The sequence below is a fragment of the Mustela erminea genome, chromosome 9 (genome assembly GCF_009829155.1).
Source record: "Mustela erminea isolate mMusErm1 chromosome 9, mMusErm1.Pri, whole genome shotgun sequence".
Lineage (NCBI taxonomy): Eukaryota > Metazoa > Chordata > Mammalia > Carnivora > Mustelidae > Mustela > Mustela erminea.
In genome coordinates, this window is record NC_045622.1 from 84849382 (window position 1) to 84864644 (window position 15263).

At 43.5% G+C, this 15263-nt stretch overlaps 1 protein-coding gene across 8 annotated transcripts in view; it reads left to right on the top strand.

The window, feature by feature from the left end:
* The first annotated feature begins 1375 nt into the window (after positions 1–1375).
* TCP11L1 (t-complex 11 like 1) overlaps positions 1376–15263 on the top strand; it is a 35637-nt gene continuing 21749 nt past the window's right edge. For 3 of the 8 annotated variants that reach the window (XR_004288981.1, XR_004288982.1, XM_032356550.1), the window contains exons 1-2: positions 1376–1660; positions 4721–4908. Coding sequence is in view for 4 of the 8 variants with exons in the window: in XM_032356550.1 (XP_032212441.1) it covers positions 4746–4908 (163 nt within the window). In the remaining 4 variants the exon portion in view is untranslated. Of the gene's footprint in view, positions 1661–1892; positions 2357–2410; positions 2523–3466; positions 3564–4720; positions 4909–12990; positions 13212–15263 lie in introns of those variants that run through there. The other 5 variants (XM_032356553.1, XM_032356554.1, XM_032356551.1 and 2 more) reach the window with 5 other exon arrangements.

Here is a 15263-nt window from a genome sequence, read left to right on the forward strand (position 1 = left end):
CAGCTAGAAAGCTTAACAGTTTTCCCCTGGCATCACCTGCAGAGTTTCAGATGATCCTTTGAGAAGGCCCACGCCCCCAGACTATTTTAGGGAGTAGTCAGGGTGGAGGACACTAGTCCAGAGACCCTATGGTATATTAGTCCGGACCCTTCAATGAGAGCTTAATGTTTTCTTGATGAATCTTTATTCCAGTTAGTTGAGTATCTTAAGGGTTTTTTTTTTTTTTCCTCTCCTAAAGTGAATCCTCATCTGAGGACTTTAACGTGCGTGTGTATTTAAGAAAAAATACCTAATGTTCTAGTTCGTGAATGACTTGAAGGTGTGCTGTCCTCAGCCTTCAATACTTTAGGAATAACTGCCCACATGTTATCTATTTAGTAGTGTTTGAAAGCACTAATTTCACATCATCCTGCTTTCCTACTTATTTAAATTTAACAAGTTTTATAGGCTACAGGTAGGAGACCCGGTTATTACCTTCATTTTAATTAAGGGCATGCATGACTTATGCTCAGTCTTATAGCATCTTTACAAATGAACAGTTAAGAATCACATAGCTTTTATTTTTTAATTTTAGGTACAAAAACGATCTCTGTTCACGTAGTTTGCTATCGTGCCACTAAACGGTAAGAAAAGCATGTGGGGTTTTTTTTTTTGGAGCCTCCTCCAGTCCAGTGCCCAGATAATCACGGCCCCCACTACCTGTGATGAGGGAGATGAGGCTCCAAACGGGCTTGTCTTAGCACGATATTTTCTTTTTCTAAGAAACAGTTCATAAAATGCACCAAGCGCTCACTGTTGTTTATGTTACCTACACGGAGCTGAACCCACAAGGGAACCGTCCGTCCCCTTCCCTCGCGTCTCTTCGGGCTGAAGTCTGGCTCTATCGATAACGTGTAGCGACCACTCAGATAAATGAGAGGACCCCCAAACCAAAATGAATCTGTGCCGTTAAAGTGAGGCTGGGCTATCCAAGTGGTTGGCATGGCTTTTTTTTTAAACAGCCGAAATGAGGCAGAATAATAAACTACGTGCCGCTACAAAATATGAGGATAATACTGATGTTTGAAAACCCGGGCAGGAAAGGCTTTGAAAGAGGTTGCGAATAAGCGGCCTTTTTCTTTCATTGGACAGACTCCGCGCAGGCTCTACCACGTGTTCCTCTCCCGCCTCACACTCTCATAGCGGCGCCCACCTTTCCGTACGAAAACATGGCGCCGCCCTGAGTGGGGCGGGCACGACCTGTCTCCGAGCCACCGCCCGCTTGAGCCCCGCCGGCCCACTCGGAGCCTACCTCTCGCATCTCCGTACGGAAACATGGCGCCTCCCGGCTCAATCCCCCGCCCACCGAGCCCCCTCAGCCCGCACCGGTCCGCGCCTCCCGCTTTTCCGTACGAAAACATGGCGCCGCCCTACGAGGGGCGGGCGCCTCCTGGCTAAAGTGCTGCCTCCTCCTTCCCGACGCTTGAGGAGCGGCCACACTGGCCGCTACCCACCCGAGCCTGGCTCGGAGGACCGCCCGCAGCGCGGCGAGGGATGCAGCCTCGGAAGGGCAGAGGCTGAAGCGTCCCGTGCTCGCCGCGCATCGCTCCGCGCCTCCGCCGCGGCGCCGGCGGCCGTCTCATTCCCCGCCCGAGCGGCAGGAGGGAGAACTCCGCGGCAGGTGAGGGAAGGGGACGCAGAGGCTGGCAGCCCTGCGGGGTCCGCGCGGGAGGCGCCCGGTGGCATTCCCAGGCATTTCTTGGCCCCGTCCGCGCCGGTCGGGTCCCGTGCTGTCGGATGGAGGCGAGGGAGAAGCAGGGGCGGCGGCGGGGGGCGGCGTAGGGCGGCCTTTGTCCCGCCCCTCGAGGCCGTGCTCCTAGCGCGCCCCTCTTCCATCACCCGCAGCCGGCCCGCCACTCCCTCGCCGGCCCGAACAGTTGTTTACAACGGAATCCGGGCGCCCAGAGTGAGTGGCACTGGGGGCCAGAGGGAGCGGGTCCCGGCGTCGGTGGACGGAGCGCCTTGCCTTTGCCGAGACACCCTTTCTGCTGGGGAGTGTCTTGTGGCGCCCTGGGCCGAGCGTGTAGCTCGGATGGAAGGTCTTTCGGGCCAGTGCGAGGAGCCTCTTACCCCGGTTCCCTTTTCGGGCGGAGCCGGAGTTGGTGATTGTTGAATGAATGAGCACGCTGTAAGCAGTCGGCGCTTCCGTAGCCCGGTAATTACAGCTCCCGTCTGGGGGAAGCCTGTGGTGTGCCAGCGGCTGTTAGGCACATTCTGTCGTCTCATCGTCCCCCAAATCGAAGAAGTAGGTAGCTGCATTTTACAGAGGAGGAAACTGAAGTGCCCCAGCTAGTAAAGAGCCAAAATTGGAACCCAGGTACGTCTGAGACCAACGCCCATCCTTCCCACACACGCTGACATCACACAGATGACACAGCTGTCAACAAATACTTAACGGGCTTCTGTTTGGAAGACAGGCTTACACGGATGGAGCGGATTGGGGAATGTGGTTGGTGCTGGGCACGAAGAAGTTAAAAATCTAGGTGAAGAGTTGTGTGTGTGTGTGTGTGTGTGTGTGTGTGTCTGTTTTAAATAAAACTAGCAGTTTTGCAGGCTCGCCCTAACCCATCTTTCCCTCTTCATCACCTGCCAGTAGTTCTCCTGTTCATTTTCGTGTGCCTTCACATTTGTCCCCTGAGTGAAATGCTCTCCCTTTCCACCTCCTCTCTCACTCTAGACATTTTTAAATTGGGTTAAATCCTCTCTTTTCAAAAGAACAGCTCAAATGTCACCTTTGTCGGGAAGGTTATCCCAGCCTTCCACCAGGCAGAATTCTTGTCTCCGTCTGCTCTGTTCCCTTAGTGATTTCTTCATGCCACCAAGACTTAAGCTTCAGTCTGTTGTTTCCTTGTGAGCACGTTTCCCTCTTAGGCCTATTTAAATAAGGATAGATAGATAGATAGATAGATAGATAGATATAGATAAAAATATAGAATTTTTTAAAGGATTTTATTTATTTATTTGACAGAGACACAGCAAGAGAGGGAACACAAGCAGGGGGAGTGGGAGAGGGAGCACCAGGCTTCCTGCCGAGCACAGAGCCAGAGTCAGCTGGACTTGGGGCTCCATCCTAGGACCCTGGCATCAGGATCTGAGCCAAAGGCAGATGCTTAACGACCGAGCCACCCAGGAGCCCCTAAATAAGTATATTTTGAGTTGGATTTAAGGCAAGGATGCATGCCAGATGTTCAGTAACTAGCCCAACAAGAGTTCAGGGAAAGGTACAGACATTGCTGGAAGTGTCCTGGGAGGAGTAGGACTTGAGCTGAATCTTAAAAGGATGAGGTTAGTTTACTAAACTGAGCGTTGGAGAAAAGCATGCCTTCCTCCTCACTGCGCAGTAGGAGTTACTTCATCCTTTCTGAGCTCATTCTCAGCATGTGAAGAGGATAAAATTAGAAGTGTGTGTGTTTGTCCTTTCTCATAGAATATGCTGGCAATGTTATCTTTTGGTTTGGAGCATATCCAGAGCCTAATAGGATTTAGGACAGAGGAGATGGTTGTCTGGAGTGGGATGTCAGAAGGTAAGGAGAACTGCATTAAAGCAACTTTCATATTAATAATACAGGCCTGGAAAAAAAAAATGCAGGCCTGAAAATGTCAATTCCAGTAACTTCATTTTATTTAATGGAGGGATCTGAAATTTCAGATAATTATATCAAGTGATTCTTCTCTGTTTAATGTGCAAAAGAGAGTCTGCCAGACCTTTTGGAAGGAGTCAACATTTCTTTTGATCCCTGAATTACCATCTAGGTGTATAATAAAGACTAATTAGTATTTATGAAAATGTTTTGTGATCTCCAAGTGCTGATGGTACAAATTCTAATTATTTGCAGTTTTGTGAATGCAGAAACATTGTGTCTGTCTTCTCCCTTAATTAGAAACACCTTAGGAAGAGAGAACTCTAGGGAAAAACCTTGGGAAGGAAAAACTTGACAAAACTTCTACAGTAAAAAGAGGTTACGATTTCAGGCCTTTTTTTTCCTTTTTTTTTAAACTGGCCCAAACCAATGTGCTAAATATTATTCCTGTTCTAACCAGCAACTTAAAAAATTAAAACCCCGCCCAACCCCATACATTGTGGTTGTTTGCAACTTCCTCCTTATGATCTTTTCCTGCTCACTGACAAGAAGTTAATAAAAATATTTGCCCCGCATATTCTTACATGCCTTGTAAGATTCTGCCTTCTGTGTCATCTCTAGTCATCCACACAACAGAATGAGGGAAGCGGCTCATCAGGTTAAAAGCATGGTTAAAGGTTAAAGGTTAAAGGTTAAAAGCATGGTTTCCAAAGATTTTTCTTATCAGCTCTCAGGAATGAAAGTAGTGACGAATTGAATCACTCTTTGATTAAAATAGAAGCGGGCACTTGGTAGTATTATCTTCCAACAATGTAAGGTCCTGTTCTTTTTTCTTTTGACATGGTACTTAGGAGTGTGGAACAAAAATATTCAAACTTGTCGCTCTATATCTGAGGTACAGGTCCATAAATTTGGTAAATCACAAGCGTCATTTTAGAGCTGTCTGTTTAATCACTGAGGTACAATATGATAGCTGGGTAAGAGCTTCACAAGCCCATTCATTTTCACAGGTGAGAAAATTGAAACCCAAGGAGAATAAATGATTTGCCCAGAGTTGACAGAGCCAGAATATTTGGTTCACTTTTTTTTTTCTTTCCTAGGAAAGTGAATTAAACTTAATTGAGAATGTCCGAAAACCCTGACAAGCCCAATATAAATGAAGCAGGAAAATCAAAATCGAATGATTCTGAGCAAGACCTTGAAGATGCTGTCAAAGGTTCTGATGCCGCTCTACAGAAAACAGTAAAGTCGGGCTCTCCCAGCACCCAAAGAGTGCAAAGACCTCACTGTAAGCAAATTTGCCTTTGGGTAGAAACCCTATTATCATGTTTTGAGATAATATTATGATTAGGCTTCCTTGTACTTGTGACCCTGACCTGGGTTCTAATAATATAACATTGCGGATAACTAGTAAGTTATAATATTTAAGAATAGCAAGTTTCTCAGCCGGCAGCCTAGTCACTTGTGGGTTTTCTTTTTTTCTGGGTTTTTTTTTTTTTTTTAAGATTTTATTTATTTATTTGACAGACAGATCACAAGTAGGCAGAGAGGCAGGCAGTGAGAGAGAGAGGAGGAAGCAAGCTCCCTGCTGAGTAGAGAGCCCGATGTGGGACTCGATCCCAGAACCCCGAGACCACAACCCGAGCCAAAAGCAGAGTCCCAACCCACTGAGCCACCCAGGCGCCCCTCTTTTTTTCTGGTTTTTAAAAAAATTTTATTTATTTATTAGAGAAAATGCCCGGTGGGGAGGCAAAGAGCAAGAGAAAGAGAGAGAGAGAGTCGCAGACTGAGCAGAGAGCCCTGCGGGCCCATCCCAGGACCCATAAGTCATGACCTGAGCTGGAAGGCAGATGCTTTACGGAGCCACCCAGGCGCCCCCACTTGTGGGTTTTCAGTTGCTTGAGAAATTAAAATTTTAGGATCCTGTCCGGAATATTCCTGTCTTCCTGCGGTCTCCGTGGCATTCCACTTTCTCTGAAGTGCTCTGAGAAAGAGGGTGGAGTGCAAATTGTAGCTTTAATTTAAAAAAGCGTCTGAAAAGTCTGAGGCAGGTTCCAGCCAGGACTGTGCTTGTGCAGGTTAAAAAAGAAATAGGTTTTGAATGTGAGTGAGGTCACCACACCCTAACTTCATTGCCTGGGGGCTTCGTTCCCACGAGGCTGAGGGGATTCACTTTGCTGAATGGTCGGTGAAGTCATTTCAGATCCCTGGCAGGGAGCCGGCCTCATGGATGAAAAGGTGGTAATTTCCACAAGTATTCCCAGCAGTCGCCCCAACTCATGTCTTTTATTAAGAATACTTAAGCTTTTTGAAGTGAATCCAAAAATGAAAGTTTTAAGAGGGAGTGTCATAGTCTAAGAATGTCAGTGCTGATGTTATCTCTTTAAAGTGAAGGTGATCAGTAGTTCTTCATATTTGAAAGAAATATGAACATTTTTGGGGTTTCAGGTGTGTTTCTTTTAAAATGATCAAAGTCCTTCCCAGGTAATTTATTAGTCCACACAGTACTCTTTTCTTTCTTTCTTTCTTTTTTAAATTAAGGTTTACGCCCCGTGTGGGAACAAGAGTGGCATGCTTTACTGACTGACTGGTCCAGCTAGGCACCCCTCAACAAAGTGTTCTTTTTTTCTTTTCCTTTTTAGATTTTATTTATTTGAGAGAGAGAGAGGGAGAGCTCATGTGCACACGCATGCACGCGTCCATGGAGCAGGGGTGGGGAGGTTACCAAGGGAGAGGGAGAAGCTCACTTCTAGATGGGCAGGGAGCCCAACACAGGGCTCAGTCCCAGGACCCTGAGATCGGGACCTGAGCCGAAGGCAGATGCTTAACCGATGCTTAACCACACAGGTGCCCCTCAACGTAATATTCTTATTAGCAAACATTATGGGCCCCATTTTTATTGTGGTTTAGTATCACGTAAATTTTGATAAATACCAGTAAGTTCAGGGAAACTCGCTGTTGGTAAGACTGTCATGCATGTGTTATACCTTACAGAAAAAAATTATTTTTGCGGAAAAAAATCAGGTTCTTCTAGCACCGAAATGTACAAAGACCTCACCGTAAGCAAATATGACTTTGGTCATACTGGTCTCTAATGTATAGTTAGAAAGCTTCTGTTGTCTCATTTTTTGTTTATTTTTTAAGATTTTATTTTTATGTAATCTCTATACGCAACAAGGGGTTTGAATTCATAACCCTGAGATTAAGAGTCCCATGCTTTACTGACTTGAGTCAGCCAGGCATCCCTGTTTTCTCATTTTCATTTTTTTATTTAAAAAAAAAATGTTTTTTTAAAGCTTTTATTTATCTATTTTTTTCTAAGGATTTTATTTATTTATTTGATAGAAAGAGATCACAAGTAGGTAGGGAGGCAGGCAGAGAGGGTGGGGGGAGCAGGCTCCCTGGTGAGCAGAGGCTTAACCCACTGAGCCACCCAGGTGCCCCTGTTTTCTAATTTTTAAAATGAGGAAATTACACTTATCTCTTAGGATAGTTGTAAAGATTAAATGAATTCATGTAAAGCGTTTAGAATAATGCTTGGCACCTAGTAAATGCTCAATAAATATTAATTGTTAATACTACTGGCATGTCATCTATTGCGATTAAAGATACCAGACTGATTGCTGTAATTGGGATGTATATGGCTGACATGATGGTTTTATCACCTACAGTTTCTGATAAAGGAGGATCATTGGTATGGATCTTTAGTCATTCTTTGATTGATGGCCTTGCTTTGGCATCCTGTCAGTCTAATGGCATGACTCCAAATTAATGTCAGGCCAACATTAGACTATATTCTCTGAGACTGTATGTAGTTATGTCCTTAAGACAAGAGTACTTATCTTGGGACCCAAGATTTTTAGGGGTCGTAGGAACAGCCAGAAAAGTATATCAACATTTGTGAGCATATGCATTTTTTTAGGAAGAAAGTCATGGAAGATTTCATTAAATTTGTTTAGAAGTCTATACCAAAATGATATATAAAATCAGTTCCCTAAAATATTGCTCTGGCTTCCTTGTTCTTCTTATAATAATAGGTAGGCACATGGGCCTCTGTGTAAAGCTCAGACCCTATAGTCTGGGGACCACATCAGGAAGCCTCACTCATCACCTAGAGCATAAATAAATATTTATAAAATATTGGGGCGCCTGGGTGGCTCAGAAGGGTAAGCCTCTGCCTTCTGCTCAGGTCATGATCTCAGGGTCCTGGGATCCAGCCCCACATCAGGCTCTCTGTTCAGCAGGGAGCCTGCTTCCCCCTGTCTCTCTGCCTGCCTCTCTGCCTACTCTGTCTGTCAAATAAATAAATAAATAAATATTAAAAAAAAAAAAGAATTTATAAAATATGAAAGAAACTGTAGACATTTGAGTTTGTAGTAACTGTAAAATCACTTCTGAATTCTACAAATTAAAATGTAAATAGCAAAAAAGATAATCTTTAGCCTTGCAAATTATAATAGAGTAATATTTTAAGGGCAGAATTGCTGTTGGTAACTCTGATGTTGTGAATTATAAAATAAGAAAACTCTGGGTATTGGCCAGTTCCTGGCAAAGAGCTCCCTTGGAATTTCCTAAGTGTTGAGCGCTGGAAAGGTATCTTTTGTTATGTTAATGAGGTGACTTCTGGAAAGCATATAGGTCACTCAAGGATGGGGGCTGGTTCCTAGGGGGACCCAGTCATATGATTAATTGGAGGGTTGAAACTTTCTTTTTTTAATTTTAAAGGTTTTTTTTTTTTTTTGGTTTGTCAGAGAGATTGAGAGCGAGTACAGGCAGGCAGATGGGCAGGCAGAGGCAGAGGGAGAAGCAGGTCCCCCGCTGAGCAAGGAGCTCCATCCCAGGTGGCTGGGATCCCAGCGGCTCAACCCAGGCGTCCCAAGGGTTGAAACTCAGTCTCATCCCCCAACCTGCAGACTGGGGAGAGGGTCTGGAAGTTAAATCAACTGTCAATGGCCAGTGATTTTTTTTTTTTTTTTTTTTTAAAGATTTAAGAGAGGAAGAAAGCGGAGGCCTGGGCATGTGTGGGGAGGGGTGGAGAGAGAATCCTCCAGCAGATTCCCTACCAAACAACGAGAGAACAGGGACCCAGACCCGGGGTTTGATCCTAGGACCCTGAGATCAGGACCTGAGCTGAAATCAAGAGTTGGCCGCTTAACCGACTGAGCCACCCAAGCGCCCTGCCAATGACCTAGTGATTGAATCAATCATGCCTGTATAATGAAGCCTCTATTAAAAACCCCAGAGGAGGGCGCCTGGGTGGCTCAGTGGTTTAAGCCGCTGCCTTCGGCTCAGGTCATGATCCCAGGGTTCTGGGATCGGGTCCCGCATCGGGCTCTCTGCTCGGCAGAGAGCCTGCTTCCCTCTCTCTCTCTGCCTGCCTCTCCATCTACTTGTGATTTCTCTCTGTCAAATAAATAAATAAAATCTTTAAAAAAAAAACCCAGAGGACTGTGTTGGGGGAGCTTCTGGGTTGGTGAACACGTGCTGGTGCTGGGAGAGTGGGGTGCTCCGGGCACGGACGCTTCTCCCCCCTTGCCTCACCCATCTCTTCACGGGGCTGCTCCTGAGTTCCAGCCTTTTATACTAAACCAAGGATCTGCTAAGTGACACGTTTTTCAGTTCTGTGAGCTGCTGTAGCAAATTAAGCGAACAAGAGGAGGGAGTCATTGGAACCTCTGATTTATAGCACAGGTGACACGGTGGACTTGGAACTGGGGCAGTTTGTAGAACCCAGCCCCTAACCTGTGGGATTCGAGGCTACCTGCACGTAGATAGTGTCAGGATTGAATGGAATTGTAGGACCCCTGGCGGGTGTGTGACAACTGCTTGCCCCCACACACGTTGGAATTTGGGTGCAGAACCTTTAGTAGTGATAGAGAATATTGGGAAAAAAAAAATGCTGGCTTGTGAGAATTGGTTGGCCCTAATCTGAAGTGGTGATTTGATTCTAACAATGATGTGTTCCTTAAGCACAGAGCTCCTCAGAGGAAGGGTGGGTCAGCTGTAACTTAATGTCCCCTCTGAGATTCTCTACTTCCATATGCTTCTCTGCTCACAAAGCACCTTCTGTGCTGGTGTTTCATCACCTTTTGGCCAGTGAAAGATGCTGTATTCAGATGAAAAGCATCAATTGTTATTCCAGTTAATATTTTCCATTTAGCTTTTTGGTTTATTGAATCAGTTCTTTGTGAGTTTAATTAGTAAATCCCAGGCCTCCTTAGATAAAGGGATGACACTAAGTTCTTAACATTTTTAAAAAAGATTTTATTCTTATTTTTTTTTTGAAGATTTATTTATCTTTGGAGGGATAGAGAGAAAAAAGGCACACATGTGCATGTGGGCAAGGGACAGATGGGGGGAGGGAGAGTCTTAGGCAGACCCCACGCTGAGCACAGAGCCCTAGACAGGACATGATCTCAGAATCCTGAGATCATGACCTGAGCTGAAACCAAGAGTCAGACACTCAACTGACTGTGCCACCCAGATGCCCCTAAAGATTTTATTTTTAAATAATCCCTATATCCAACATGGGGCTCGAATTTACAACCCTGAGGTGAGAATCACATGCTCTACTGACTGAGCCAGCCAGGCACCCCTGTGAGTTTAATTAGTGTATCCCAGGCATCCTTAGATAAGTGGATGGTACTAAATTCTTACATTTTGGTTTGTTTATTTCAGTAATCTCCACACCCAGTGTGGGGCTCGAACTCACAACCCCGAGATCAAGCTGCAGGCTCTTCCAACTGAGCCAGCCACGGTCCCTCCCCTCTTACATTTTTAAAGCTCATGACTAGACTTTGAGTTACGGTGTGTCTGTGTTCAGTCAGTATTTATTAAGTGCATGCTGTGTATCAGGAACCCAGCAGTGAGCCAGCAGGTCCACACAGTCTCTTTGCTCATGGAGCTTGCTGTCTAGTGAGGAAGACAAAGTAACAAGCAATTTCTACACAGCGCACTATGTTCTGTGGATAAACTTTACCCTTCTTCACTGCACTCAGTGAATTGCCATTTGAGAATTTGCAAACACAAAACAGTCAACCCTGTGATTAGTATGCAGTGAACAATTCCTGTGGGTGTAGATCTGTAACGTATCCTGATCATATCATAGAATTGTAGCTCTTATCTCTTTTGATCAGGTACCCTTCATTAATAAGTTTGATTTTAAGTAGCCCCTAAGTTGGACAGTGCCTGTAAACTGGTGTCTGATGTTCTCAGCACTTGGTACAAATGGTTTTGTCCCAAGTATGCCCAAAACCCTGCGAACGCACTAACCTATAATTTGGAAGTCTCCTCTTTCATAGAACATTCCTTCAGTTGTCTTCTTTTTGCATATTAGCAAATAGTGGCCCTGGAAGATTTAAAGATTTAGGAGCAGAGGGAGATGGAGAGACAGAATCCCAAGTGGTCTCCCCAGTAGTGTGGGCCTCCTCGCAGGGCTTGACCCCACCACCCCGGGATCACAACCTGAGTCTAAACCAACAGTCAGATGCTTAACTGACTGAACCAGCCAGGCGCCTCTGGCCCTGGAAGGTTTAAATGACTTGTTCAAGATCACATTCAAGAGTCTTGGTTAGAGGGAATTGAATTTCTCCTTGACGTGCTCTGTCCATTGTGTTTCATGAGACCAGTGTCTATTTCTCATCACCCAAATGCCCCAAATTGTTGAAAAATGGCAAATTTACTGTGAAAACTGGGTGTGTTTCTGTTTGTTTGTTTGTTTGTTTGTTTTTCATAAGTTTAAGATGATCAGACATTTGAAGATTTTTGCAAAACCAGGCTAAAACAAAACTTGGAAGCCTTGGTGACAATCCTGAGTCTCTTTAAGTTGGTGTGGCTCTTGATCTTGGGGTTGTGGGTTTAAGCCCCACATTGGGTGTAGTTGTTACTTAAGAAAAATAAAATCTTTTATTCTTTTTTTAGGATCTTTCTTTATTTGACAGAGATCACAAGTAGGCAGAGAGATAGGCAGGGGAGGGGGGAAGCAGGCTCCCTGCTGAGCAGAGAGCCCAATGTGGGGCTCAATTCCAGGACCTTGGGATCATGACCTGATCTGAAGGCAGGGGCTTAAACCACTGAGCCACCCAGGTGCCCCGGAATTTAATAATTTCTGATGCTTGCTGTTGATATGCCACAGTGGAAGTTCCATTTTCTGATAAATGGAAAGAGAAAATAATAGCTTGAATAAATTTAATAATCAGTATGCATATAGCAAATTCCTGCTCAGTGCCTTTGAATTTTTAATCGACTTCATTGAGGTATAATTTATATATAATGAAGTTGAATTTTAAGTATGTATTTGAGTTTTGACAAATGTATTTACAGTTGTGTCACTGCTGCCACAATTAATGAGCTGCTAGAACATTTTCATCACCTCCCCAAATCCCCATGTCCCTGGACAGTGAATCTTTCCTACCATTTGATCACAGCGTTTGACCCATTTAATGTATTGTTGAATTTGGTTTGCCATATTTTGTCGAGGATCTTTGCATCTATGTTCATCAGGGATGTTGACCTGTAATTTTCTTTTCCTGTAGTGTCTGGTTTTGGTGTCAGAGCAATGCTGGCCTCATATAATGAGTTCCAGCCTTTGGCAACCACTTACTTGCTTTCTGTCACTATAATGTTGCCCTTTTTATGATTTCAAATAAATGGAATCATACTGTATATAGTCTTTGTATCTGACTCGTTAACTTGAGATGATGCTTTTAGGATTCATTTGTGTCTTTGCATGTTTTAGTTTATTCCTTTGTTATCGCAGGGTAGTATTCTGGTGTATGGTTACAATCTGTTTATCCATTCTGCCGTTGATGGACATTTGGATTAGTTCTAGGTTGTGATTGTTAGGAAAAATGCTGCTATTAACATTTGAGTACAGGTCTTCACATGGCCATATGTTTTCAGTTTTCTTGGGTGAAGACCTAGGAGTGGGTTTGCTGGGTCATGTGGTCAGGGTATGCTTTACTTTATAAGAAACCAAGAACCAGTTTTCCAAAGTGACAGTACCATTTTTCATTCCCATTGTTTATGTATGAGAGAGTTCCAGATGCTCCTCATCTATGGCAGGACTTGGTATGATCAGCATCTTTCATTTTGGCCATTCCAGTAGGTGTGTAGTGGTATCTCAGTGTGGTTTTAAATTGCATTTCCCTGAATCTAAAAGGAAAAACCTACAGTTTTCTACTTGCATGGGGTAAAACCCAGTCCTTTCTCCTGGGTTTTTCTCCTGGGTGTCTCTTTTACTACTCACACAGAGTATATCACTTCTAGTTACCAAATGTGTGGGGTTCCCCTCCCCTGCCACCACCAAGCAATTTTCACACCAGCTGGGTGTCCTACACTGCAACTGAATTCTGACACTGTTTACCCACAGATACCATCAGATCTTACAGGTGAAGGGCTTAGTTCCACAGGAATACTGCCCCCCACCTCCAGTCCCTCTGCTTTGGCCACCAGTCACAAGCCTAGGTTGTCATCTGTGCTTCTGACCAGTGGGCTGTAGTTTGGAGATTCCGCCGACCCCACCATGGATTCTGTTGATTTGCTAGAGTGGCTCACAGAACTCAGGGCGACACGGTTCACCGGTTTATTAAGGTAAATACAGATGAGCAGCTAGATGAAGAGCTACCTAGGGTGAAGTCTGGGGGTTTCCTCCATGCTGGAGCTTCTGTCTCTGTGGAGTTGGGGAGCATCACCCTTTCCAGTATGGATGTTTGGACTACCTGGGAGATCTCTGAACGCCCTGCTATTGAGACATTATAGAGGCTTCCTCCTGCAGGCCTGATTAATTATTAACTCCATTTCCAGCCCTTCTAACCTCTCTGGAGAATAGGACTGAAAATTCCAGCCTTCTGATCCTGGCGTGGTCTTTGTGGTGACCAGCCCCCATCCAGAAGCTGTCCACGAGCTCATTCAGAGTCACCTCGAAGGAACAAAACCTGTTCCTTCTGCTTATCGCTTCAGAATTATCAAGGGGTTTAGGAGCCTGCTGTTAGTGAGGGGATCAAAAACCAAATATTAAAACTAGATGCTCCTCGTGTTCTTATCACTTAGGAAGTAAGAAGGATTTTAGGAGTCTTCTGCCAGGAACCAGGGGCAGAGACCAGTGTACATATTTTCTGTTATCTCACACTGATGATTAATGATGTTGAATGGCTCTTCGTGGCCTACTTGCCACTTGTGTATCTACTTTGGAGCAATGTCTCTTCAGATCTTCTGCCTATATTTTACTAGTTGTCGTCTGTTTTTGTGTTATAAGAGTTCTTTCTGTATTCTGCCTACAAGTCCTTTATCACATGTGTGTTTTGCATAGATTCTGTCCTACCTGACATGCCTTTTCATTTTCTTTGTAGGAGTCTTTCACAGAATAAAAGTTTTAAGTTTTGGTAAAGCACTGTTTTATCAATTTTTTTCTCTTAATATATTGAGTTTTTTGTATCTTACTCTAATTCAAGATAAAGATTTCACCTGTCTTTTTTCCTAGGAGTGTTATAGTTTTAGCTCTTATATTTAGGTCTGTGGTCCATTTTGGGTTCCTTTTTACTTATCATGTGAGGTTAGGGTTGAGGGTCATTCTTATATATACTGAGAACCAAGTGTTCCAGCACTGTTTAGCTAAACTAGTCCTGCCTCATTGACTACATGTATATGTATGTATGTGTGTGTGTATCAGTCTGTTTCTGGGTTCTCTCTTCTCTTCACTGGGTCTGTAGATCTGTCTTCATACCAAAAACACTGTCTTGATTGTTGTAGCTTTAAAGTAACTCTTGAGATCAGTTAGTGTAAATCTTCCAATTTTATTCTTTTCCACAGTGGTTTTAATTTCTGTAGGTCCTGTGCATCTCCATGTAAATTTTAGAATCGGTTTGGCTTTTTCAACCAAAAAACTTGCTGGGGTTTTTACTGGGATTGCATTTTATGAATAGATCAATTTGGCAGAAATTGACATCTTAGTAATATTGAAAATTTTTATCTGGGCTTTGATTTTTTGATATTATATTTTGCTAATATTCATGAAGCAAGATTTATTTATTTACTTATTTATTTAGTATTTTTATTATTATCCTGTGGAAACGTTGAAAAGACTTTTTGTTGAGTATTCCCAACTTCCCCTTATGTGACTAAATAAAGATTTTTACCAGATAGCATATGACCAGCTCTTAGATTTAGTTCCTTTTTTTTGGTGAGCAAAAGAAAAAGGTAAAAGAGGAAGGTAAATAATTTTTGAGTAACCTAAGAAGATCTTTATAATTGCTAAACCCTGTGCAAACCAGTGACATTATTTATCTCATTTGAAGCCTAGGTCTTATCCCCATTACAGAAAATTAATATACCTTCTTAATTATCTTCTGGGTCAGTGCTTTTCAAATTATGGTTTCAAAACATTTTTAGTATCACATACAGGGTAGTAGCTTTAGTTTTCTGAGTAGCACCTGATGTGCTAAACTACTTGATTGAATTTTAATTTGGGGGAATTTGCTCCTCGCGCAGTATTAGTGGTGACACAAAATGTAAACCGATGATGGGAACAAATGAGGAAATCCTAGATCTGGGGTCTCCTTTCTTAAATTTAAATTTAATTTAAAATTTAAATTAAATTTAAATTTTTCTTGACTTAAAAATCTTACCTAAGTCTCAGTTTAATTT